This window comes from Diorhabda sublineata, chromosome 1 (assembly GCF_026230105.1).
Source record: "Diorhabda sublineata isolate icDioSubl1.1 chromosome 1, icDioSubl1.1, whole genome shotgun sequence".
Lineage (NCBI taxonomy): Eukaryota > Metazoa > Arthropoda > Insecta > Coleoptera > Chrysomelidae > Diorhabda > Diorhabda sublineata.
The window spans coordinates 13,157,291-13,184,580 of record NC_079474.1 but is presented as its reverse complement, the minus strand read 5'-3'; the positions used below and the strand labels follow the sequence as shown (position 1 = coordinate 13,184,580).

The following is a 27,290-nucleotide window of genomic DNA, read 5'->3' as shown; positions in this document are numbered from 1 at the left end:
CGTAAATTTAATCTATCTTTCAAAAATTATTAAAAAAACTAATTTTGAAGAGACCTAAAATCAAGAAGATTTTGAAACATGAACAATCGATTTTATTGTTAAATGGACTCTGTAGATCATTTTTATATATGTTTCTAGTGAAACTAATACAGTAGGAACTGAGTATTTTTGCAGTTTATTTAGTCAGTCTGCAAGTCAGCTTACTGTAAAAACATTTATCCCACAGCTGTCATATTTAATTGGGCATCAGCTGATTTTGACAATTCTTTCACTAAAGAAAAACAATAAAAATTGCAGCTAACTTCTTTCTAATGTCGAAAAAAGAAGAAGAATAATCTATTTTTTTATTATTATTATTTCAGGTGCACAGTAGTTCTTTTCAATACCCGGACAGAACAACAAAGTCATATAATAAATACATGTCGAAAAACTATTACTTCACTATCGTTTTCAGCATGTGGTCGATATATTGTTACAGGTAAAATTATTTTTTCCACTTGTTTCGCCCCATTACAATTGTCCCTAAATGTACACTACCGGCCAAAAGTTTTTTTCCCACCCCATAATCCATTCATTAAATAATACACTAATACACAAATGCCTCTTTCATATTATGAAGCAAATGTCAATCATCTAGACAAGGTCTGGTCTCATTTGGTGAACAAACAAGCAGAGAATGAACAGGATTCAAAAGCTGATCTATCACTACCCCTCTACAGTCTTAAAGGCGCTACTAAACCTGCCTCCCCTTCAACTTATAGTGAAAAAGTAAAAATTGGTAAAGCTAGAAAGTGACAAACCAACGAATCAAATGACCTCCAACCATGGATCAATAAAGATCTCGAAATGTATCTCTCTGGTATACAAATGGTTTGAGAAGCTAGCGCAAGGAGTTGGATTGGGCTAAAATGCAAACTTTCCGTTCCACTAGGAAAATCATTCACAATTTTCTAGTAATTAATAAATGTTTGTCAGGAGTGTTTGGATAGAAATTTATCTAGAAAGCACATTTACATCCTCTCAGATAACCAACATTGAAAACAACCTTGCAAAGAAAAGATCAACGACACCTTACTTAGGTCCAGAGTCCTATTATGGCTTCGTGAGATGCCACATCAATAACAAACAATTGGAAAAACACTCTTCGCTAAAGATAATCCAAAAGATTCATAACCATGTTAGTTAAGAAGTCTGAGAAATCGTGGAAAGAGCAGAGCATCCATGTCCTGCCCATTAAAAGGCTTAAGTATTTTGAAAGAATGCTGTAGCACTAACACCTTAGGAAGGAGTCTACGTATTTTGGAAGTAGAACAAGAGTCTTGAACAAAAGTCTGAGGAATTTCTCGTGATTAGCAGAAACGATATTAAACTGGTGGTCGGTTTTCTGACAGGTCAGTGCCCTGTCAATTACCATCTCAAGATGGTGAGCATGGTAGAGGACGACAATTACAGATTCTGCAAGCAATTCAGGAAAAAGGCAGAGCGTCTACTTTGCAAATGTCCTGCGAATAGCATCCTTTGGAAGAAGTCTACATATTGCGAAGGTCGAACAAGAGTCTTGAACAAAAGTCTGGGGAATTTCTCGTGATTAGCAGAAACGACATTAAATTGGTGGTCTGTCTTCTGACAGGTCACTACCTTGCCAATTACCATCTTAAGATGATAGGTAAGGTAGAGGACGACAACCACAGATTCAGCGAGCTATCCTTGAAAAAAGTGGAGCATTTACTCTGCGAATGACCTGCTCATTTCATTAAAAGGTTTAAGTACTTTGAAGAAGTATTATGGCGCCAACACCATGGGGAGTGGGACATAGGAAGCCCCGAAAAATAGCTTCCTTTGGAAGGAGTCTACGTATTTTGGAATGAGAACAATGAGATGTAGAGTCTTGTACAAAATATCTTCTAGGTAATGACTCGGTACTTTTTTTAGGGGAATGTGGACACCAACCGGCCGTAAGGGTATGGGATCTTCAATCAGATCCACAATCGGGTCAACCAGGTCTAGCTCCCCAGCCCCAACAAGTAGCCGAATCTGTTGTCCACAAATTTGGTATCAACTGTGTGGTAAGTAGTTCAAACAAAACCTTTTTGGATTTTTCTCTGCAGTAATAATCCCAAGTTTAACAGTGCTGTATAGTTTGAATGACTTTTTTTGCATATTTCTTTTCTTTGTAGGCATTTTCACCTACAGGTAAATACGTTGTTAGTATAGGTACCCAACATGACATGATAGTAAACGTATGGGATTGGAAAAACAATATAAAAGTGGCTAGTAATAAAGTGAGCACGAAAGTGAAAGCCATCGCATTCGCTGAAAACGGTAGTTATTTTGTTACTGTCGGTAATAGGCACGTGAAATTTTGGTATCTGGAATACGGAAACGCCAAGGTAAGTCCAGTTTATATCATTCCTTTTCCATCTAGTTGTTTGTCCTCCCTTATCGCCACCAGAATTCTTCTTGTTTCCATATCGTTGAAAATTTCTAGTACAAGGACACGGTTCCGTTGATGGGTAGATCGGCCATATTGGGTGACCAGAGGAATAATTATTTTTGTGACGTTGCTTGTGGTAGAGGCGACAGCGCGGATAGTACTTACGTTATTACTAGATCGGGACTTCTTTGCGAATTCAACAACAGAAGACTTTTAGATAAATGGGTAGAATTAAGGGTAAGGAAAAATCCGGTCAATTTTCTGCAAAAAAAAAAACAATCGATACTTCATGTTTTAGACTGCGAGTGCCAATTGTATAACTCTAGGTGAAAAATATATTTTCGTGGGCTGTGCAGAAGGTATAATTAGGTGTTTCGATCCGGCTACTCTTAGATTCGTTACGACACTTCCTAGGAATCACTATCTAGGTGTTGACGTTAGTCTAGGGACTAGTATACAGTAAGTACATGTTATAATCGATTTTTAATTTTTTTATATTTTTATTTTTCCCAAATAATGTTACCCCATTCAAAATAGTCCCGTCCGGAAACTGTATACCACTTACTAGCACTACTGGAAGTCTTCAACTGATATTCTTCTCAAATAGTTGGTTACAGTGTCTTGAATATTCCAAAATTACATCATTTCGAAGGATATTTCAATTTTTGGATAAGGATATGTCATAAGGACTCTTATCGGTTGAATATAGGGCTTAGGGAATGAAAGAAATACATTTCAATGTCAAATACTGGAATATTGAAGCATCGGTTTATTTATGACGTTTACTTTCACATTAACCTTTCAAGGACACTTTCATAAAACACTTGATTGACAGATTGTACTGGTGAGCCTATCAAAATAATAAAAAGCATGGTTTGATATGTTTTATTACAATTAACGTCATATTTCTATTACACCTCGTATATGTTATATATCAGTTGATCAATTCCAAAGATAAATAATATATTTTGTAATCTTAAGAGTTATAGAGAATCTAAATAGTAATTAAAGTTAAAGTATTGGATGTTCTATTAGAAAAAATAACTTTAATATATTGCGACCTTATGAAACACCCTGTATATTAAAAAATTTCGAAATATGAAGTTTTTTCTCTCTAAAACTTTGTTAGAAAACTTTTTTTGATATATTTTAATATAATGGAGTTATTGGGGTATATATCTTTTCATGGTGTATATGACATTGTTGCCAATTTTGTTAACTATTTTTGTTAATAAAAATTTAACTTTTATAGACATATGGCGACCCCCCCTCAAGATGCCAAATATCCAGATACAATAGCCATAACGTTCGACGAAACAAATAACAAATTAACTTCGGTTTATAATGATCACTCTGTATACGTTTGGGATGTGTTCAATATTCAAAGGGTAAATTTTTGATTGCGCTTGTATACAACAGGATATTATTAATGTGAATTTCGACTAATTGAATATATGTTTTAGGTGGGAAAATCGTTTTCTTTCCTTTACCATTCGGCTTGCATATGGGGTGTGGAAATGGCCCCACCGAATAGTCAACTACCTCCTGGTAGTTTCTTAACTTGCAGCTCAGATGATACAATACGGGTGTGGATTCTTGATAAAATAAATGAAAACAATTCCAAAGGAATATATCAACCAAATATTTATAGTAATGTGAGTAAATTTTCATTTTCTTCCGCAAGTTTGTTTATTATTGTCAATTACGCTTATATAATTGGGGTAATTTCGGAATATATGGGCTCTAAGTTAGTGTGTGGTCTAAGGCTACCATAACCTTTTCGTTGGTATCTTTATCTAATTTTTTATACTTTTCTTCATTTTGAATTGTTCTATGGTACAAAATAAGGTATCGGAGTGTGTTTCTGTGTATAACCACCATTAACATTCCTTTTAGGGGTAGAAATGTGTCCTCCAAAATAAATATCAACCAAACATCTATTTTAATCGGAGTTAATTCCATTTTCAACTCTAAATTTGTTTATTATTGTTAATTACACTTTCAAAAATGAGGTTGTTTCAAAATATATGAGCTTTACATTGTTATGTGAAGGTCTATGGCCACTATAAACATTTTTTAGGTCTCTCGATCTAGTTTTTTATACTTGAACTGTTTTACGATACAAAATAAGGTATCAGAGTGTTTTTCTGTGTATAAATACCATTAATATTCAATTTAGGGGTATAAATGTCTCCTCTAAAATAAAAATCAACCAATTATTTATTTTAATCTGAGTTAATTCCATTTTTTCTCTTAAATTTGTCTATTATTGTCAATTACACTTTTAAAAATGTGGTGGTTCCAAAATATATGAGCTTTACATTGTTATGTGAAGGTTTATGGCCACTATAATTATTTTTTAGGTCTCTTGATCTAGTTTCTCACATTTTTCTTCATTTTGAATTGTTTTATGGTACAAAATAAGGTAACGGGGTGTTTTTATGTCTGTAAACATCATTAACATTCCTTTTAGGGGTAGAAATGTCTCTTCTAAAGTAAAAATCAACTAAACATTTATTTTAATCTGAATTTATTCCATTTTGTCCTTTAAATTTTTTTATTATTATCAATTATACTTTTGAAAATGGGGTGGTTTCAAAATAAATAGACGTGTGAAGGTCTAAGGCCACTATAACCTTTTCGCATGCCTTTCGATCGATCTTTTACATTTTTTTCCAATTCCAACGGTTTTCATATAAATTTTCAGGAGTTACTCAAAGTTATATACGTAGATAGAGACTTATCCTTCATTAAAGACTTAGATATATCGGGCACAACGGAAAAACAAGAAAATACATCATATGATGGTCGAAATGGGGTCAGATGTATAAGAATCAGCCCTGATGGTAAACATTTAGCATCCGGAGACCGAGCCGGTAAATATATTTTTAATATTTAATCCTCAAAAAGAGTCCTTTGTATATAATTTTTTTATATTTCCAGGAAATATCCGTATCCATGATATTGCATCGTTAAGGGAAATCTGCAAAATCGAAGCTCATGACGCCGAAGTTTTGTGCTTAGAATATTCGGGTACTAATCTCAATTTAATGGCTAGCGCCAGTCGGGATCGTTTGATACACGTCTTCGATATGCAAGAAGGTTACGAATTCATTCAAACTTTGGACGATCATTCTTCTTCTATAACAGCTGTACGATTTTTGAATCACGGAGGAAATACACAGATGGTGTCATGCGGAGCAGATAAAAGTCTCATATTTAGGTACCGTCCAATTTTTCTTTTCGCAGTATGTCTTTGGAGATGATACTTTGAATAATGATCTTGGTGGTGTAGTCTTTTTCTATGTATCTACGCCCCTTATTATTTCTTCAGGAAAAAGTGTTTTCCACAGTCATGCAGTACTAAAAAAATGTTTCTTTTTTCAGATTTTTTTTGTGATAAATATTTTTTCTTGTTGTAATTTATGTCTTCTCTGCTACCAGAATTACAAAACTTTAATATAATTTAATAAACCAACTTTAATGCCCTTTACTTCAAATAATGTGTTGCTTTTTATATTTTTGGCCTACCAATGACAACAAAAAAACAAGTATTTATGATCGAAAATAGTTTTCATTGTTTAAAACAATTTTCCAAACACTTTTTACACTTCGATTGAAGTAGCTTTAAAATATCTCTTTTTAATACAAAAAGCTTCATCTGGTAGTGAAAATTATTCTTTATACAGCTTTTGATTCTGTAAAAAAAAAGAAATCAGATGGTGTTAAATCAGACCTAAACGGAGGATAGACTTTCTGATAAGTTAAAAATGCAATTTTTGACCTTGCATTGTCATAATAAAAAATGATTGTATTCTGAAAAACTAAAATCTTTGTTCGATTTAGAAATTGACTTGATCGGTAATGCCAAAAAACCATTTGCTTCGATGTGCATCTAACTTTGGTTGAATTTGGCTGTTTAAACCCATACAGTTGATTGCACTTTTTAATTATCAAAATTAATTGCACTTAAATTATTTGGTTTACAATTAGCAAGCTATGGATGATAGATTTTTTTATTTAGCCCTTTTTAACTTCTTATTTTTCAAATTGAAACATTTAAAAACGTTACTATATCAATTCCTAGTCTTCTGTCAAGTGTAGGTAACGCACAATTTATACTTTTGTCTATAATTTGTTTAAGCACAAATACCTGGCTTATTCAGATTTTATTTTCAAAAAAATCCCATAGATTTTGATCTGTTTTCCCTCCAAGACTATAATTTTGCAGATAGCACAAATTTGCACTGCAGTGTTTTTAGAAAGTGGTCGTACTACAGCTTCCTTTCAATTTTGGGGCAATGTATCCTGTCTCCAGGATTTCATTAATGAAGCATCTACTTTTTATTTTCTCATAATTTTCTAAGTAGTTCAAATGTACCATCACAATATATATTACATGATGTATCATTCCTATAGCACAGATTTATACTTAAATGTCTTCATAAAGTAGTTGTACTACGATTTCTTTTCAATTTTGGGGCCCTTATCCTGTCCCCAAGTTTTATTTATCAAGCGAAATACATTTTGCATGAAAAAATTCTGAAAAGGGACTACAATTCATAGTGTTAGCTATAGTTCGTTCCACCATAGATACCTGTTCTATATAAATATTTTATTTCCACAAAAATCTCATTTATTTTAACCTTTATTCGTTTTGGCTCATATATTTGACCAATTTTTAAATACGTTTGGTATAGTATGCCATCTGGGGCTATAATTTTGCAAGTAGTACAGATTTGTACTTCAGTTTGTTCATAAAGTCGTTGTACTACAGCTTCTATTTAATTTTGGGGCCTCGTATCATGTCCCCTGGTTTTATTTATTAAGCGAAATAAATTTTTCACGAAAAATTGCTGAAAAAGAACTACAATTCATGGTGTTAGCTATAGTTCCTTCCACCACAAATACCTGATATATTTAAATATTTTATTTCCACAAAAATCTCATTTATTTTGATCTATGCTATTTTTTGTTTAATGACGTTGACTCATAAACCTGTTAGCTGAAACTAGGTTAGGTTCGATGTTTATTCTTCTTTTCGCTTTAATTAGACCTTTGCCTATATATTTATGTAGCTATTGAATATACTGAAGTGTTGAGATTATTTTTGAGACATATTCCAAAGAAAATCAGATGACTATAGAAGCAGTGCACAAAGGAAAGGAAACAAAACTGATTTTAGTAATATTTTAATTTAATAAATTTTCTTTTTTTAATAGAAAAATGTGCCATAGTACTGATTCATCTCTGGTTTTATGACATTTTTTTACATTTTAATCATTCCAGATCATTGGGTGAATTAGGTGGAAAACCGCAATTCACCAGAGCTCATAACGCTACTGGTAAGACTACTCTATACGATATGGAAGTAGACACCGGTCAAAAACACGTTTTAACAGCTTGCCAAGATCGAAATGTTAGAATTTATAGCGTAAATAATGGAAAACACACGAAAAGTTTTAAGGGAAGTACGGGCGACGATGGAACTCTCATTAAGGTAAAATTTTCAAGGATAATTGTTTGTCGTTAACATTTTTTTTTCAATGGTAGGTCGTCTTGGACAGATCCGGTATATATTTAGCTACATCTTGTACCGATAAATCTCTTTCTGTCTACGATTATTATTCGGGGGAATGTATGGCGACTATGTGCGGACATTCCGAATTAGCGACAGGACTTCGGTTCACCAACGATTGTCGTCGTTTAATTTCGGCAAGCGGAGACGGTTGTATATTCGTATGGAGAGTACCCCACGATATGGTGGTCACCATGCACGCCAGATTAAGTCAACAAGCCATCAGACAGGGTAAACAATTGGAACAGGAAGTTTTCAGCGATGGTAGCACGTTCGATTTTTACGATGGTATTAATACCGTCGATACCAACTATAGGTAAGGAAAAATATGTTGCGATACCCTTTCCGGTACATTACTAGTATGGTATGTAGTCTTGTATTGACCGGTTTAATTTATTTCAGGTTTAGTATCGGTCAGCTTCCACAGTGGGCCAAAAAACAATTAACTGAAGATAATAGTCAACCTTCTAGTCTGAGTAAAGGGGTGGTGGTTCCGAAAGGTAGATGGGCTGAAAGAGCGGAAAATGCGATGGGCGTTAAGTCGTTTTATTCACATCAACCGTATCCATTCCCACCGATAGGTAAGAAAATGAAATTTATATGGAATATAGGTTAAGGAACTTCGGTTAATAGACTGTTGGGGTTGCATTTTCGGTCCAGTAAAGACTTTAATGGAAATAAAGTTGTTGAATAACCAAAATCAGCAATTTTTTATCCTTTGATATATTTGGCGTACCAGGTATAGCAGAGATTTAATTTTTTTGGTCGTTTTGGTACCTCTTAATATGCCATTACAACCTTGGATATATTAGATAATTTGTTGATGTACGCCAATTTTGATTATCATCTCAATAATAGGCCATAAACTTATGCATGGTTTTAACCTGTTTTTTGCTTCAAGTATCGAAATAAAATAATATAAAGGAATTTCTTGGTTATTTTTCTATAATGTCCAATTTTTTTTAAAATACAACGTTTTTGTATTCACTTAAAAGCAAAAAATATATTGTAATACATACAGGATGTACCATTATGAGTGTGATTGGTTTACAGTAAACCAAAAGTGTGTTCTTTAATGGAACTACGTGGATTTTTAAATCTATAATGATGTTTTTTTAAATACAGCAACTTTATATCCAGTTGAAAGCAAAAATATATTGTTATACATACTGGGTGTACCATTATGAGTGTAATTGGTCTACGGTATACCAAAAGTGGCTTTTTAAATGGAATAACGAGGATTTTTAAAATCTATAATGATTTTCTTTAAAATACAGCAACTTTATATCCAGTTGAAAGCATGTATGTACACCCTGTGTGTACATACCACCATTATGAGTGTGTTTAGTCTACGGTATACCAAAAGTGGGTTTTTTAATGGAACTACGTGGATTTTTACAATCTATGATTTTTTTTAAAATACAGCAACTTTATATCCAGTTGGAAGCAAAAAATATATTGTTATACATAGAGGATGTACCATTATGAGTGTGATCGGTCTATGGTATACCAAAAGGTGATTTTTTAAAGGGAATTAAGGGATTTTTAGAATCTTATCAAGATTATTTTGAGAATTTCAACATAAACAGATGTTCACAATAAAAAAATTGTAAAAGAAAGAATTGGGTCAAAAATTACCTGAAATAAGTGTTATAAGTACAAACTGCTCCTATTTTTCACTTCTCATTGAAAAAAAAAAAGATAAAATATTCGAAATAGACAAATAGTTTTTTTTTAATATTTAGAAAACTTTATACATTCTTTCTGGATGTTTTTGGCCTCTTCTTTTATAGCTATATCAGTCAAAATTTTTCAAAAATTGAAATAACAGAAAACCTGAACTCTTTAGACACATATAAAGCAATCTAAACCAAGTTGGGATCCATTTCCGGTACAACAGGAAGATATAGACAACTAAATTTTAAAATATCCCCTATTAAAATTTAACATAAAATCCCATCTGTAGTTTCCATTATAAAAACTCAAATTACAAAAAACTCTTTTACCTCCTTTCTTAACGTTGAAATTTTAGATCGTCGATTCGATTCCGATGGAGGCTCGAAAGATAGTTCATTAGATAGCGGCACCGAAGTGAAATATTCCGAATTGCGTAGAGAAGTAACGTCCGTGTCAAAATTGACAGCTCGAACTGAAATTAGTACTAGGAGAGGTATAATGACTGACGATAGCGCCATAGGTGATGTCGAATGTACTGCACACGATGCCGATATCGATTCCGATATGGAATATAGGCATCGACCGATTTATTATCCCACGCAATCGGGATCCCAAAGGTGAGAAACTGTTTTTAATTAAAAAAGAAAAATGTGATTATTATGTAAACGATTTGATTTTTAGCGGTAGTGAGTTTACAATAACAAATATAGATGCGGATGAATTGAGAAAATCTCAAAGGAAAAAGAAAGCACCGCAGATTTTAATTCAGCAGGCTACATCTCCAACTTATGGTAGTAATGATTCAGACGATGACGATGATGAGGTAAATCTTCCAATTCATATGTTTAATGATATTTCCAATCGGTGCTCCTGCTGCTACTCATTTTATTATCCTTAGTAAAAAAAGTGGCAAAATATCTACTAGGACTAATAATAAGTAATAAAAACACTTTTCAATTCCTATGGAGTCATTAGAAGGACTCAAATGGATCTATAATCGTCCTTAATTGATTCGACATTAATACTTTTACTACATGTTTTGTCACTTTTTCGGTCAAACTAACAGCAATAGGGCAAAAACATCGCCATAATGATGTTATAACCATTTTTTTTAGGCATCAACTCCAAGCGGAGAAAGGAATCCTATGTCTCTATTTTCTTTAAGTTCGGAATCATTGGATCAACTCGTCAGTAGAGAAAGGTATCTACAATCGACGTTTGAAAGTATGTCCGGGATGGATAATGATGTACAAACACCTTGTAAGTATGGTAATAGTACTGGAACGTATAACCATTCACCAATTTCAATTCAGAACTGATATGTTATAAATAGTAGAATGTTTAATTAAAAATTTAAACGATTTGTATCCATTACTCTCTATTTGACATATGCATGTCGTAACATTAGGTGTGAGGCAGTAGTTCAAATGTACCGGTACTAAATGTATCTTTCCTAAATCTTTCACACCACAATCACTTATCCTTTTAGTACGCCACTGATTGTCGGCTATGGAGTACAAGTAGCGAAAGTGAATATTTTCTGTTATTAATGAAGGATTTACTTTTTATTTTCTCATAATTTTCTAAGTAGTTCAAATGTACCACTAAAGAATGTATCATTCCTATTTCCTGTACCAGAGTCACTTTCCTCTTCGTGCATCTATGATTGGTGAGAGAAACCTTTTTTCAACATCCTGTAGAATATCTACATTCTTTTTTGACAGCAATATGTCAAATAGTTTGAAAATACGAAACACAAGTTATTAAAATGAATATTTTCAGTTAATAATGACACATTCAGTACTTATATTCCCATAATGTTATAAGTAGTTCAAATGTATCACCAAATAATAAGTTTTACATGATTTACCAGTCGCTATTTCTGGCGAATAGAATATTAGAGGTAGCAATTGAAGTTTTACTTTGGATTTTCTTTGCCATTTAAGAGTTGTCACCTCATTTAGTTGACTGATATGATTATTATGTTGGTAATCCATTTAAAATGTTGTAAACCAACCAACAGAATCCCAAAAATAGTCTCTAGTTTATATTTTGGTTGGGTCGAATCCTTTCGAATAAAAGTTTTGTAGTACATAATGATGATCAATGTCGTCTATTTTTACAAATATCCTCAAATGTATAATGCGTCGATACCCTTTTTAGCCAACAAAACTTCAATTTCTTCAAAATTTTTAACAAAATCGAGCGAAAGGAATTTAGAGGCCATAAACGCTGTTAAACAAACGAAAAACGATCCAGATGCTATAAGGAAGAGACAAGAACTCAGTAAAAGAGTAGCGGAAACTAGAAAAAAATTAGAAAGTGTAAGTTAATAGTTTTTCCTCAAATTATATATGCAAACTTCACCCCTGAGATTTTTCTGAAACATCTCGCCCCAATTTATCTGTTGTAAATATACTAAATGACATAGAAACACCAGAACACTCAGTATTGATAAATTTATTTCACACTTTTTTGATGTAAATGTCTCCTAGAGTTGGGAAAGTAATAGTAAGAGCTCTTAGAAGATCAGGTAAATGGAATAAACATCATATAATATCTCAAACGTGTTCTGCGGTAGAAATATTCGTAGATCTATGGAAACAAAGACGATTAATCTACTGGATCATCTTCAAAATGACCCAATATGATTCTAGCTACATGTAGCATTATCGTGTAGGAAAACTGGGTTGGATAATGTGTTCAATAGCTTCCACTACCTCTTTGATATAATCCATGGCGATAATGGTGCTTCTGATGGAAATCAATGGTGTTTCCACCACCTTTTGGATATAATCCACAATGGTCATGTTGCTTCTGATGGATATCGATTGCATCACCTCTTTGATATACTCCGCAGCGTTAATGGGGCTTCTGATGGAAATCGATAGTGACTCCACGACCTTTTGGCTATAATTCACAATGGTCATGTTGTTTTTGATGGATATCGACTCCACCACCTCTTTGATATAATGCACGGTGGTCAATTTGCTTCTGATGGATATCAAAGGTGATTCCATCACCTCTTGGATATAAATCTTCTGATGGATACCGACTCCACTATCTCTTATATATAATGTACTATAGTCAGGTTGCTTCTGCTAACCTAAATTCATTCTTCAGTTGAGTGTACAAACTTCTTCACCTTAATATATATTCAAACAATATTTTTATATCATAGTTCAGCAATTCTTTGTACCAAGCGAATAGGAGTGAGTAGTAGGACAAACTGAGAATGGTATGAAGTAAATCCAAAACTTTTTCTCCACTTGGTTGAAGATTTTGAAGTAGATAAGGTTGTCCCGGTGCTTAGATATTGGGTGTGCTGGTTTTTATGTGTCTTAGTATAGATGATAAAAATATTATTATTACAGATCATGTTTTTATTTAGCTTAATTGGTGGTTATTTGAGGTTAATTTTTATTTTTAGGTTGGCCATAGTCCTCTGAAGTACAGTCAATCCATCCACGACCTTTCCCATATTCCGGAACGGGACAGGTGGTCGAAAAAACAAGGTAACATACCATATGATCCTACATTAGACCCGTCAGATCATAACAATTGCTTGCGCGATTCAGATGCTAACCAGTATCATCATTCTAATAAAGGCAGTATATCGATTACTAACTTAACTAATAGCACACACGCAGATTATGAGCAGAGCGGTTCAGTACCGTCAGATTTACAACTGTGCGGTTGTTTTATGAAAGATATAGCGAAAAACACTTCACAGCTTTCTTGTATGTTGAATTTGAGTCACAGGTACTTAGATTACAACACCAAAGACAGTATAGTAGGCGCTAGGCTCAGTAATGTCACCAAAAGTCCAGAAAAAACTTTAAACGATCTAATCCGTCCTAGGAAATTACAATTAGATAAAACTTTGGTTAAATATAAACTACATAAGAGTTTACCGGTTAGTCCGGTAAGCGAAGAACGACAATTTTCTGATTACGTAGACCAAAAGAAAGAATCTACCACAACTACTAGAAAATCTTTTAGTTATTTCATAGATTTCGATAAACAGAAAACAGAAGAAGGTTTTAAACAAATTTGTAGCGACATTGAAAAATTTAGTGAAGATTTTAGTAAAAAATACGAACAGATTGAAGAAAAATTCGATAGCCAAATAGAAAAACCAAAAGAAGTAATTAAGAAAGAAGAAGACGACGGTAATTTTAGCTCTGATTCATTAGAAGATTACTGTTTTACAACTGTGGGTAATAAAAAAGATAAAAAATTAATACCGCCTAGAAGATGTGTATCGAGTAACGAAATTTACAAACAAGATGATTATTTCGAAGAAATACCGAAAAGCGAAAGTTTCTATTTGAATCAAAATATAAAAAATTCTCAAGACAGTATCCTTTCCGATGAAAATATGTTGGAATACGATTATTATACTGGTAAATCGAAAAGTTATTGCACAAGTTTAGAAAGCGTATTATCAAACGAATCTGAATGTAAATCTGCGCCACTAGAAATATTATTCGAATCCCAAAAAAAATCTCTACCTCATTCCCAAAGTTTACCAAAAAATATGTTCGAAATTGATTTCATCGGTGACGTCGGTAGTTCAAAAATAATTAAATCTACAAAAACGTGTCAGACTCAAACGGATTTCGCTACCCCTCAAGAAATAGTTAATAAAAAAGCTATAAGGGGTAGTGAGGAATTTCAAAAAAAACTTCTTAAATTCGAACAAAAAAAACCGATTAGTTTTTTTATTGAAACGAAAAGTTCCAAAGAAAATCAACCGGTAAAATCGAAAAAAAGTACTGAAATGTATATACCGAGTTTGGCGAGTAAAAATAATCAATACAAATCGAAATTTTGTAACGTTCTTAATAATAAACCCGAATTTAATACCGAAATTTTCGAAACTGGATCTAAAGACACTAACAGTACATTCGCTTTATCGAAAATTAATTTCGGTAAAAATACCAATAAACAAATACAAGAAACTACAAGTCTCGATAGACATTTATTCACCAAAAGTTTATTAACTAGCGAAAAAGTTTGTCATAAACCCCCCAAAGCGATAAGAAGACACAGTTCGAAAATAAAAAAAACCAAAACCAGCTACGAGTATATAAGAAAAGAAGATTTTTACACCAACGCCGTTAAATGTAACAAAATATTGAATAACCTCACAAATCAAGATATAGTAACCGACGAAAACACCATAGAATTCAATTTTAAAGAAAAAATAATAGACAGGGAACTCGAAACCGGCAACAACACGAATATATTAAACGAATTATTCGATAGTTTGGATAAAAAAACTTTTTCGAAAACAAAAATCGATTACGATTCTTTAGAAGTGAATTTAAACACCGAAGATAAACCATACGATAGTTTAGAAATGAACGTTTGGTCGAAAAATAACGTGATGTCAAAAAATACGGCGTTGCAATTGGAAAACGTTCTGAAAAAATCGAATCCGACTTGTCGCAAAGACAAGATAGCCTTCGCCATAGAAAACATCAAAATATTAAACGCCATACAAAAAAAGATACACAAAATCAACGCGCTAGTAGATGTTTTTAAAAAGAATATGAGTTCGGGAAAAGTTAGAACGCTTTCAAGTATGTATGAATCTATGCAGAGTTATTACAACGATCTTACGAAATTGCAAACCACCCCGATTCGATTTAGGAGAAGAAATTTGAGTCTACCGAGTTTTGTCGAGAGGAGGTTGAACTGTGTCGGCGGTAAGGAAGTTGTCAAAACGGAAGGCGTCGAACAACAAACCGAAGGTGATTAACGTAAATGTCAGCATGGAATGTATTGCGAAAAGAACCCTTATAATGGCTTCCTAAAAAGGACTTTACTGTCGTCTAATTTTATTTGCAATTTTTTTGCATGATATTATTTTAGCATGCGTTGTATACTGAGCTACAATATCGCGAAACTTCGTGATTTAATCGTATGAACGAGAATAGGACTGGCTCGAAAGTTTATGTATAACAGTTCCTACCGCGCTTGTCAATTCCTACCACAATGAATTTTTTTAGATAGGGGATATAGAAAGAAATTATCTCACATTTGTAAAAAACCTCATAATATACTCAAATTAAAAATACGAGGTGAAAATGAGAGAGACTGCAGTTGATTTTTTCACCTAACCTCAAGGTTCCAAAGAAAAACGTATAAAATGGATTTTTTTCTTTCTTTCTTCCCCTCCATTTCCGGAAACTTAATGAACTCGAGTTTCTATTTTAGTTTTGGAGGAGGTTAGATCTTCGCTCTTACAAGTTCCTTAACTTTTCCTAGTTAGTTTCTGCTTGATCTAATCACATCACTGCTTCAGGAAGCCAGTGGGAAGGTTTTTGTTCAATTCTAAATGCTGTTTGAACGGTAGTGAGGTATTTTGTTCAGCTCTAAACCCTTTTGAGCAGTGATGAGTTTTTTAATAAGTTTCTAACCCTTATTAGGTAGTAAAAAGGTTTTTTGTTCAGCTCCAAGCTCTTTTTTGACAACTGGGAAAGTTTTTGTTTAACTCTAAATATTTTTTGGACGGTTGGGAGTTTTTTATTAGGTTCCTAACCCTTATTACGTAATAAAAAGGTTTTTGTTCAGGTTCAAGCTCTTTTTGGATAGTCGGGAAATTCTTTGTTCAACTCTAAACCCTTTTTAGGTAGTGAGTAGGTTTTCGTTGAGCTCATAATCCTTTTTAGATATTAAAAAGGTTTTTTGTTCAGCCCAAAACCTTTTTTGGAGAGTAGGGAAATTTTTGTTTATCTAAAAACCCTTTTTGGACAGCGGAGAGAATTTTGATCAGCTATGAACACTTTTTTGACAGTTGGGAAGTTCTTTGTTTAGCTCTAAACCCTTCTTGGACAGCGGGTAGGTTTGTGTTAAGCTCTTAACCCTTTTTGAGAAAGTAAATTGGTTTTTGTTCATCTCCAAACCTTTTTTGGACAGTAGAGAAATTTTTGTTTAACTAAAAAGCCATTTTGGACAATAGGAAAGTTTATGTTTAGCTACGAACCCATTTTGGGTAGTGGGGAGGTTTTGTTCAGCTCTAAACACCTTTTTAACAACGGATAGGATTTCGTTCAGCTCCAAACCCCTTTTTTGACAACGGAGATATTTTTGTTCAGCTCCAAACTTTTTTTGGACAGTAGGGAAGTTTTTGTTTAGGTAAAAACCCTTTTTGACAGCGGAGAGTTTTTTGTTCAGCTCCAAACTCAGTGGGGAGGTTATGTTGTTCAGTCAAAAACCCTTTTTGGACAGTTGGGAGATTTAGCTTGTTTCTGTTGAGACCTAAACCATTTTCAGAGTGGTCCAACTCAGAAAAGCATCATCAGATTCTTTCTTTTGATACTGTTCGATGTTGAAATGTCTTCCTATGCCACAAAATGGTTTCGAGCTAATAATTGACCAGATACTCCAAATGGAAGTTAACGATGACTAAAGTTTGAAGAAAAATTTATGTTCAAAAATGTTTTTTTCTTCACATTATCTACAAAATCAAAAGAAGTATATTTATGTAAAAAGAAGAGAAAGTACCCAAAACTTGACCTATAGAAGAATTTTGATTCTAATTAAAACATTATCCATGGGGTTATGCTTCCCAAGTTTAATAAATATATCAATTTTGGTATCGGAATGATTTTTTTCTCAAAATTTTCTTTAAAAAATAGTTTAATAATAATTTGCATCTACCAGTGGGTTCAGATTTCAATCTGGAAGGCTGAGTTGTCGTACCCGTCTTCGTTTACCTGTACGAGCTACAATCATTATTTATTCTTTAACCGTCCGGAAAAAATTGTAGCTTAGTACTTGCACTTTTTATTATTATTTTTTTCTGCATGTTGTTTCAGTCTATTTGGACGAAAGTTCCCCAGATAGCAGTTTGCGTAGATCATGCAGCTTAAGCGATTTAAGTTTGCAATCTTCTGTGCCAAAAAGAAAAATTGAACAAGGTAAGTAGAGCTTCTATCGGAAAATGTATTCATTGTCTTTTCGGAAATGGAAATATTACCAACCGAATGGTGAATACCACAAATAATATTCGGATCATTCTTCGGTGACTTTCCAGCAAAGAAACATCGATATTTATTTAAAAACCCACCCCTATTACATTGTAGTAGCACGATTTATTTAATAAATAGTAAAATTAACACACTAAACTTATTTAAAAAAAATAATCATGTCGGAAAAGACAATCTATACATCGCTTGCTTTTTAATTTCTTGTCTTGTTAATTATCACTAACTTTCATTTATTCTTTTATTTAACCACTCTTAACATATTTTTCTTCGGTTCACTTTAATCTTCACTTTGCTGTCTGCTTTTTAAATGTATTAAACTGCGAAAAGACTTTTTTTCAATTATAGGAAATATATGAGGGTGGGTCAATACACCCACGACTCTTTATGTTTTTAGATGGAAAAAAAATAATTTAATTTCAACTTTTCTCCAATTTTTTTATCGTTTTCAAAAAATTAGGTTTGTAAGTATCATTATTTCATCGTAGAATCGATTCTATTCCCGCCGAGCCGTTTCTTCATATTTGGAAACAAGAATTAGTAACTCTGGGCTAAATCCGGAGAAAAAGGTGGATTTGAAAGTAATCTATAGCATATTCTAAGGATTTTTGTCATGGGAACTGCACCTTTGATTTATACTGATAGAAAAAGCATCTTTTTGACTAAAAGTAAAGTTTTTAGATGAAAAAAACTTACGTCATTGAGGGTAACACACTTTATCCACCGTTTCTTTATTTTTTATCCCTTCCAAAAAAAATCAGATTTGACGATGTCCTTGTGTCATCCTTGTAGTCAAATATCAATGCCGGAGCCATTTCTTCACGTTTAAAAACAAAAAACAATCACTCGAAGATAAATCTGGAGAATAGGGTGGATGAGAAAGCAATCCACAGCCTAATCCATGTATTTTGCCGTGAGAAGTGCATTGTACTGATGCAAAAAATGGTAGGCGCATTTCAAAAAATTGTCGCCATAATTTTTATTTGCTGACAAACCTTATTTTGGCGCTGATTTATCCCAAAAAAATTCCTTCGATCTGTCAAAACTATAAAGTCTTATTCTTTATCAAAATATTTTAATAAAAGAAGTCGAAAAGTTAAATTTGTATCGGTCTCTAAAAAATTATAAAAGAAACTAATTTTAAAACAGAAGAGACCTAAAATCTAGAACATTCAGAAGCATAAATGTATTTTTGGTTTGAGATGTTCTAAGATATTAAAAAAAACTGATTTTCAAGGTGGTTTTTCCCATTTTTCCACCCTCAAATAGAATATTTTTCAACTATCAAATAATTCAATTGTATAATTATAGTTAAGTGAAGTTAGAAAGATTTTTCGCAAGTTTTTCTTGACATGAAATTAACAAATATCCTCTAATGAAAATACAAATCCCGTATAGTTTCAGGAAAGAAAACCGCCAGTAACAACGTATCCAGGAATAATTCAAGATACGTAAAGAACAATTTAATCCAACGTAGTCGATCCAGTTCGGTTCTGAATCAATCCGATTCAGATCCAGAAGAAAAAACTGTTTCCAGACTTATGAGACCGACGATTAGTTCCCACAACAAAATTAATAACAAATCGTTGCAAAATCGAAAGAAACATTCTTATTCGGCAAGTAAGTAGATTTGATTTAACCGATTAGTAACTTGAACCGATTAGAGTAATTGGGGGCTTAGCTTTCCATTCATACAATACGAAATTAAATTGACATTAGTGATAATTTTATATCTAAAATCACTCAATTTGTTGGCCAGTATATGGAAAAACTTGTACGGTACATTATATTTTATTCCTATAGGTAATATTAACACCCTTGGTACTGCGGATAACATATCAACTTCGGACGAAGAAACAACCCCTACTGCCCCTCCTAGAAACAGGCAATCATTCGAAAACGGTTCCCCTTCAATAACACCTAGACGCCATTTGAACAACAAAGACAAACATAGGGGTAAGTTAAGATACGACTGGCCAACATTCATTTATCATGCTTGAAAATCACTAAGTGCTTTCGTAATTTAGCTTTTTGTTATTGTAACCGGCGCTTGTTTATTTTGTAGCTGCGAGGCACACGATTCATTTCGATGATCTAGTAACGAACGACGATTTCGAATCGAACGAAAGTTATTCATCGGTTGAAAGTAAGTTTTAATCATTCCGATGCATGCCATGTACAATAATTTTAATTTAAATCATCTGGTATTTAAAATACAAAAAAAATTAATTCATTGTCGTTAGAAGTCCGGTCCTGTCGCTTATTCACATTACCTTTTTAGATGTTTTGTCATTTTTTCAGCCAAAGTAGCAATTCATGTAACTTAACCTAAATAAATGTTCTTATAATGTTGGGCCAACATCATTTGGTCATTAGTATACAGCAATAAACAAATCAAATGTATTCACATCCTACAATAATTTAAGTTAGAAAAAAATAATCTTTGTTTATTTAAAAAAAAAAAACTAATTCATACCTTTGGTATCATTTGAGACAGTTCGGCACTGCGGTTTGTTTACATTTTTAAGCGAATCTGGCAAGTGTCTTGAAATGTAAACAAACAACAGGGTCGGACTGACTTGTACGTTCCAAAATATTTATATGGCCGACGATAGGACATAATGAAGCCGCAACTGTTTCCTATTAGATATTAAACAATTTTAAAAAATTACAAGATATATTTTGACTGGAGTTTTTCTCTTTTTTCTTCTTTCTTCAAATCCAGCTTGGTCGTTCGTTTTATCTCTTTTTCAACCTGTATGTAGCAGCACAATCACAACCCCAGCCCCACAATCTTTCTCACCATAAAAAAGTTTTTCTCATCCCACCCAAAATATATCCAACGAATCTCTCCCCCTCTCTCTGTTATAATAATACATTGGTTTTACACAAAATTAAAAACTATATTTGTGTCTTGATCTATTTTTTTCTTCCGATTTATACAAGTGTTTAATTTGCCATGTTCAGTTTTTTAACATAAAATAAAAAATTTTCATAATATTAGGAAGAAAAAAACTTGATTTTTGGTATACAGCAACGTTATTTCAAAATCTATTCATTTCCTGACAACTTTCGAATGAAAAAAAGAATTTTTTAAAAAGAGAACTAATTCTTGTATAAGAACATCGGAGGCAGTTCGGCGCTGCGGTTTGTTTACATTTTTAAGCGAATCTGTCAAGTGGCGTTGTGTCTTGGAAATGTAAACAAACAATAGGGTCGGGCTGACCCGTACGTTCCATAATATTTAAATTTAAATAAATCCAAAGTTGTATTTAAAAGCACTATATTATGGGACAGTTTTTTTACTCATGTCTCTCGTATTTTTTCTTTTTCATAAAGACCAGTAAAGTATTGTTGTTCATTTAAAAATAATAATCGTTTTTTGCAGTTGTGCATATTTTTTTTTTAATTTGTAGAAGTCCTATTTGTCTCATCATGGATTTTCTCATAATATTTGGCTCAAATCACTTGGCCATTAGTACGCAATAATTTTATTTCAAAAAATTACCCCTCCCCCACGTTCCAATATAAAATAACACTCATCCTTCTATAGAACAATATGAGCCAGTTCGATTCTGCAGTTTGTTTACATTGCTGTCAAGTGGCATTTTATAGAAACCGCGCTTGAGATGTAAACAAATAACAGGGCAGGACTTACTCCAATTTTAGACTGACTCAATTATTATAAAAATTCAGATTTGCGCAAATATGTAATTAGATATTTTTAAAGCTGCTATTGAATTGAATTTTTTAATCTGTCGTAAAAAAATATTTTATATTACTTTAAAAACTTGAAAAAACTATTACCATCTAAATTTTCAGTTTCCAATCAAGTTTGCGATGACCTGATCGATCAACTAACTTCAACAGCGGAAAAAGTAGTCAAACTTTACGACCGCCTTAACGAAACCGACGTCGGTCACGAATCTCAATTAGATAGAATCGATAAAGTGAAAATGTCGATGATTCGCACCCACAAAATCCTCCACGATTGCATTCTCAAAGAACTGAAACAAAATAACGGCAACACCGACGTTAATCAAACCGATACGGTGAAAAAACTCAACGATTTAGTGTCTAAAGGCCCCAGCGGACCGAACGTCATCAATATAATGGAACAATATTCCGATATTTTGTTGGATATGGTTCAACAGAAGATGCACAGTGCGAATATGTGACATCCGTTGAGCGTTAACTTTGAATTATCGTGTTAACCTGTGATTATTATCCTGTATGTATGTGTGTATATCGTTTTTAATTAATTTTTTTAACCTAACCTCTTTTAGAATATCATCGTTACTCCATTTAAATTAAACAAAAAATATTCAATTTGATATTCTTTTTGAATATTTTGTTTTTCATTATTTCATTAACTATTTGTCTAGTAGTTTATTTTACATCGTTAAATATAGATATTTATGGTGAAAATTTCACTAAAAACATTTCATTTAAACTTAAACTTTAAATTTCAAAATACTTCAGATCGAGATCAATTTTAATGATGCATTGTTGAGATTTTTAGAAAGATGCAGTTTTTTCTTTCAATCAAATTAGCACGAATCCATTTGGATGATTTGCTTTGAAGAATTTGGTTCCTACAAGTTGCAAATTGAAGAAACCACTCGAATTTTTGAATTTTTTTTTCCATTATTTACTACTACTGCTTTTCCTTATTTTTGTACGTTTCCTGAGAAAATTGAAGCCATTCATTTAAATTTGATAAACAGTTTGTTGTAGTGGATGATTTTTGCTTTCGTAGCAACTTCCATCTATTTTCTATGTAGCGGTATTTCCTTTATTAGTCTTTATATCATAGTTTCTCCATATTTTTTATATTTATACATTTAGCGTTTCCAGTTTTTATCTTCGAGAGCTCTGATTCTACTTGTTCTTTCCACACTAACTTCCATTATCTCTTCTATCTTCCATGCAGATATAACTATAGAAGATAGAAATGATAAAGGAACTTGTTGTACGTATCAGCTTTTTTCAATTTTTTTACCTTTTTTCCATTAGGTATTTTTCAGTTTTGACATTCATTATCGACTTATGTTCAATCTTTTTTTTTTATTAGACATTCTCAGTTTTCACTTGTTCTTTCCCTCTTAACTTAGATTTTCCCTTCTATCTTCTATTTAGCTGTATCAAATCTTCTTTTTCTAGTGTTATACCTCAACTTTTCTTCATTTTTTTCTCTATTTTCTATTAGAAGTTTCCAATTTCCACATTCATTTATTGAAGTCTATTTCTACTGATTCCTTCCATTATAATTTCGGTTGTTTTTTCTATCTTCTATTTAGCGTTATCAAATCTTCATATCTGGTTTGAAACACCAACTTTTCTTCATTCTTTCTCTCTATTTTCCACTTTTCACTTCTTTTTTCTTGCAGTCCGATTCTACTTGTTCCTTCCTCTTAACCTTCATTATCCTTTCTATCTCCTATTTAGTTGTATTTAATTTTAATCTTATAGGTTCCATACACCAGCTTTTCTCAATTTTTTATCTATTTTTTATTGGGATTTTTCAGTTTTTCATTCAATATCTTAAAGGTTTATTTTACTTGTTCTTTTCATATTAACTGTTTAATTTTCCTTAGGTCTAATTTCACTCTTTTTTTCACCTTCACTTGTATACTTTATCTTTAGTGGAATCCAGTATCCTTTAGATTGCTCTTTTTTTGTATTTCCTTCTTTTTTTTGTATTTTCCAATTTTTTACTTCAATTTTCTTTACTTGTTCTTTCCACCTTAACTTCGGTTGTCTACCTTCTATTTAGCTATATCCAGTTTTGTTATTATGTACCAACTTGTTTCCATTTTTTTTTATTTCCCTTTCGATGTATCCACATTCATTTTCATTCAGACTAATTCTACTTATCATCTCCACCTTCACATTGTAGAATCTCATTATTTTCTTTTTTATTCAATCTCATGTGTATTCTTTCATTTATTTTGTATCCTTTTTTACTTCTTCCAACATATACTTCCCAATTCTTTACTCTGTCATACTTTTGAGGTTTCTTTTCCAATCAGTTTATTCCTAATCTTTTTGCTATATTGTTTGAATTGATTTGTTGCTGATTGTATCGTTTTCAAAGTTTTTCTGCATTCTTATTAAAACTCTTAGCAAACACTGAACATTTAGTGACATGAAATCCAATTTTTTTAAATTGTGTGAATGAAATAATTTTTAATTAGCAATTTTTTGTATACGAATTTGTAATGTTTTTTTGGTGGACAAATCTATTTATCAAGAAATTCAAATTAAATATCAAAATGTTCAAAAATATGTCTTTGGTTAACTGAATTCAATATAAAAATAGGGTTAACTTCCACGAAAGCTCCTCGATTCAAATTCCGTTGAATTACTTGGAAGCAGATAGAAGTTCAGACGAATTTATTTTAAATCCTGTTTTACTTTCTGCTCGAGAAAAGATATACAAGGATTTTAATATTGAGAAAACTATTAAGGGCTTCCCATTTTCGTATTTGACTCTAACAAAAAATTATTGCAAATGAAACTATTTCTTGAAGACCGATATTTTGAACTACAGCACCAACTACTATGGTATATAACTTAGGGAAAAAATGTGTTTGAGATGTTGTTTAAATTCATGTGATATCTCAGAATGTTTCTTCTCCAATTCCAGTATTTCTTTTTTTGTTTCGAAACAGTCTTTAAGAAATTGTTCATTTCCTCTTAACGTTTATCTAAACCATTCCATTTACCACTGTATGGCTGTAGAATGTCAGAAGAGCCAAAAATCACTTGTAGCGCCAAACTAGATATTAGTAAGAAATTTAGTGAAATAAAATTGGAATTTATGAAAATGGAATTGTTATGTTGTGCTTCCTTATCCAAGTACATACCAATATTTTTCTGTATATTTACCATAATTGCATATAGTGTACAATGGTTAATTTCTTTAATTGTGAAAATTGTTTTATATGTAAAGTTTATATTTAATGTGTTGTAATTTTTAACTCTTTTTTTTAATAGTGCATAAGGAATTTGTCAATTTTTATTGTAAGCTCATAATGTACACACTAAATAATTATTTGTAACCATCAGACTGTATTAATTAATTGTAATTTCATAATAAAGCATTATTAGAAAAAAAATTCTCTCTATTCCACTTTATAGACCCCCTTGACCCGAATAAGTGAAGATTATATAGCTAGCAATGTCTAATTTGAATTAACTGAACTGTCATAAGCTGGAAATCTTGAAAAACTTTTTTTTAGGAAAAGTTTACCTACTTACCACTTTTTAACTTTGTTTGAATAATCTGGTCTGAAAAAAATGGTATATTTGGTGACATCAAGTGAAAATAGTTTGAACTGACAATTTTTTTACAAAAGTGGGAAAAACTGCCTCTATAGTTTAAATTTCATTTGGAAATCAGAAAGTTTGTTAGATATTCACATTTTACATCACCCCACGACTCTTCCATTTAATAGTGACTTATTTACATAGTCTGGCTTCAAGTGTATGTAAACATGGTATAGTTGATTAGATCTAGTAAAAATAGATTGTACTGAAAATTTTTTTTAGTCAAATGTGGGAAAATCACTACCAAGCTGCCTTATTTGTATAAATTTCATTTAAAAATTACAAATGGTGGAAAATCACTAGAAAACTACCCGTTTGGATTGAATTTTACTGGAAAATCATCAAGTTTGTTAAATATTTACATTTTACAAGACCTCACAACTCTTGCAAAAGTTTGAATTTACCAGAGAAAAGGGAAGTTTATGATTTGAATTATTAATTATCCAACACATTTTTCAAGTAAATTGCTAAAAAAACTCAAAAAATACATAGGAGTCCCAATAAAACCAACTAAAGGTTTAGATAATTTTATAATACTCAACTTTTCCAAAAAAAAATATTAATAAACTCCTATAAATCAAAATTTACAAACTGTATTGTACATTTTCCATTTTTTTTTGAACATGCACAAAATTTTAAGAACATTTATTGAAAAAACACAATACTTCAATTATAAACTCATGGAGGGTTCAATAATACTTTATTGTTTTCAATGAGACAGTCGATCAACATTTAAATTCAATTTTGTCAAATTATAAACCCACACAGTGTCTATCCCATGTCCAACAGTCTTTATGGGTTTGACATTAGGTAAAGGAAACCTGCATGCTACTATATTACAATCTAATTTACATTCTCGAAGAAATTTCTTCTCTAAATCATTCATCTAAAAATACAGTGACATTTAGTATAAGATTACTCAAAATAAGCACTTATGTTTGCCATAACTTTCTAGAAATTTCTATCCCCAAACTAAATTGTTATATAAGGAAAAGGGAAAAAGTTATTAGGAACAAAACAATGGGCATGCTGAACTAATCACCCTTTTAGCAGTTAAAAGTTTTCTTTGTAACAAATTCACCCCTTGTAACATATTTCTTTGATATCTCAGAAGTTATGAAGAGCTTAAAAATGCTAGGAACAACTAATCATGGAAGCTAACACTGAAATTTCAACATTTATCGACAATTTTGTATAGAAATATTAAAACTTACCATATGTTCCACTCCAAAAATTACTACATTATCATAAAGTGAGAGATCGTATTTCCACAAATCTTTTCTATAAAATTTAACCTCATTAGATTTGCCTTCCCGAATTGCATTGATTTTAGAAAATAATAATAACCATGGATTAAGTTCCACCCCATGTGATATGAAATTATGTTTAGCAGTTTCTGAAAATACTACGTTATTTACACATTATTAAATACAGAATACATACCTAAAACTATTCGTCCATCACCTGATCCTAAATCTAAAAGTGTTCCACTCCTTCCTTTCAAAGCAGATAAAATATTGGCAATTTGTTCATTTGTGGCGGGTATATAAGGTAGACAATACTTTCTTAGTGCGGGGCTAATAAATGGGGCACATATTATAGTTAAACCAATAGCGATACCTCCTAGAATTAATTATAAATATAACAATTATAACATAGTATATAATTTTTTACCTGTAATTCCGACGAGCGCTTTACCTATTGAAGATATTTTTCTTTGTGGATTTGTATTATTAGTAGTTTCTATGAATTGATTCATTAATAATTACTTTACCGTAATGGTAAGATTAGTTATGACTTCCTTATAACCTATACATCTTCTTCTTCTTCACTGTTGTGATGGGAAAAAACCTATACATCTGTCAACCATAGACAAATTAAAAATATAGCGAAGATTTATAATCAACATAAAGGTGTAATTTCATGTTGACGCTCGAGCATTAAATGAGACCACGTAGTATAATCACTACTGAAGCGCTTAAATTACTGGAGCATCCAAACTAAGCATTTTTCAGCTTTTTAGATTAGATGTTATAACAGGAAATGTTAAAATATATTATCAGTGTTCTGAAAATTGCAATAAACTACGAGGTTATTTTATCAATAAAAATTACGATGAATCGTAAATATTGAATGATGAGGTTACTCATTTTGAAATTGTCAAAATGGAAACTTTGAAAATTTCAAAAATTCGTTTTATTTTAAATCCGAAAACTATGTATTCTAAATTGGTTGGTAACAATAATAGACCCAAGAGAATTCTCTGTGGAAG

The 27,290-nt window shown here is 32.0% G+C and overlaps 2 protein-coding genes across 11 annotated transcripts in view; one reads left to right on the top strand and one right to left on the bottom strand.

The window, feature by feature from the left end:
• Positions 1-23,166, top strand: part of LOC130440776 (mitogen-activated protein kinase-binding protein 1) — an 86,540-nt gene extending 63,374 nt beyond the window's left edge. For 6 of the 10 annotated variants that reach the window (XM_056774130.1, XM_056774105.1, XM_056774146.1 and 3 more), the window contains 22 exons: positions 363-478; positions 1,933-2,066; positions 2,178-2,390; positions 2,489-2,671; positions 2,733-2,893; positions 3,687-3,822; positions 3,898-4,089; positions 5,142-5,310; positions 5,378-5,657; positions 7,724-7,934; positions 7,988-8,328; positions 8,415-8,593; positions 10,045-10,306; positions 10,371-10,512; positions 10,805-10,949; positions 11,853-12,013; positions 13,120-13,204; positions 17,519-17,620; positions 19,085-19,306; positions 19,490-19,642; positions 19,752-19,832; positions 21,509-23,166. In XM_056774130.1, the coding sequence (XP_056630108.1) occupies positions 363-478; positions 1,933-2,066; positions 2,178-2,390; positions 2,489-2,671; positions 2,733-2,893; positions 3,687-3,822; positions 3,898-4,089; positions 5,142-5,310; positions 5,378-5,657; positions 7,724-7,934; positions 7,988-8,328; positions 8,415-8,593; positions 10,045-10,306; positions 10,371-10,512; positions 10,805-10,949; positions 11,853-12,013; positions 13,120-13,204; positions 17,519-17,620; positions 19,085-19,306; positions 19,490-19,642; positions 19,752-19,832; positions 21,509-21,864 (4,024 nt within the window). In that variant the 3' untranslated portion in view covers positions 21,865-23,166. The remainder of the gene's footprint in view (positions 1-362; positions 479-1,932; positions 2,067-2,177; positions 2,391-2,488; positions 2,672-2,732; positions 2,894-3,686; positions 3,823-3,897; positions 4,090-5,141; positions 5,311-5,377; positions 5,658-7,723; positions 7,935-7,987; positions 8,329-8,414; positions 8,594-10,044; positions 10,307-10,370; positions 10,513-10,804; positions 10,950-11,852; positions 12,014-13,119; positions 13,205-17,518; positions 17,621-19,084; positions 19,307-19,489; positions 19,643-19,751; positions 19,833-21,508) is intronic. The other 4 variants (XM_056774161.1, XM_056774179.1, XM_056774170.1 and 1 more) reach the window with 3 other exon arrangements.
• Positions 23,167-25,535: 2,369 nt separating this feature from the next.
• LOC130440830 (ATP synthase subunit C lysine N-methyltransferase) lies at positions 25,536-26,875 on the bottom strand. Its single transcript, XM_056774190.1, has 4 exons — positions 26,693-26,875; positions 26,462-26,641; positions 26,233-26,414; positions 25,536-25,904 (listed from the first exon to the last, which is right to left on the bottom strand). Exons 1-4 carry the CDS (start codon positions 26,775-26,777, stop codon positions 25,728-25,730), a joined length of 624 nt encoding a protein of 207 aa, XP_056630168.1. The 5' UTR covers positions 26,778-26,875; the 3' UTR covers positions 25,536-25,727.
• Positions 26,876-27,290: the final 415 nt, after the last annotated feature.

Coding starts and splice junctions, on each gene's coding strand:
- LOC130440830 (XM_056774190.1), bottom strand. CDS start 26,777: ATGAATCAATTCATAGAAACTACTAATAATACAAATCCACAAAGAAAA. Junction 26,642..26,692: donor AGCGCTCGTCGGAATTACAG/GTAAAAAATTAT, acceptor AATTAATTCTAG/GAGGTATCGCTATTGGTTTA. Junction 26,415..26,461: donor TGATGGACGAATAGTTTTAG/GTATGTATTCTG, acceptor TAGTATTTTCAG/AAACTGCTAAACATAATTTC.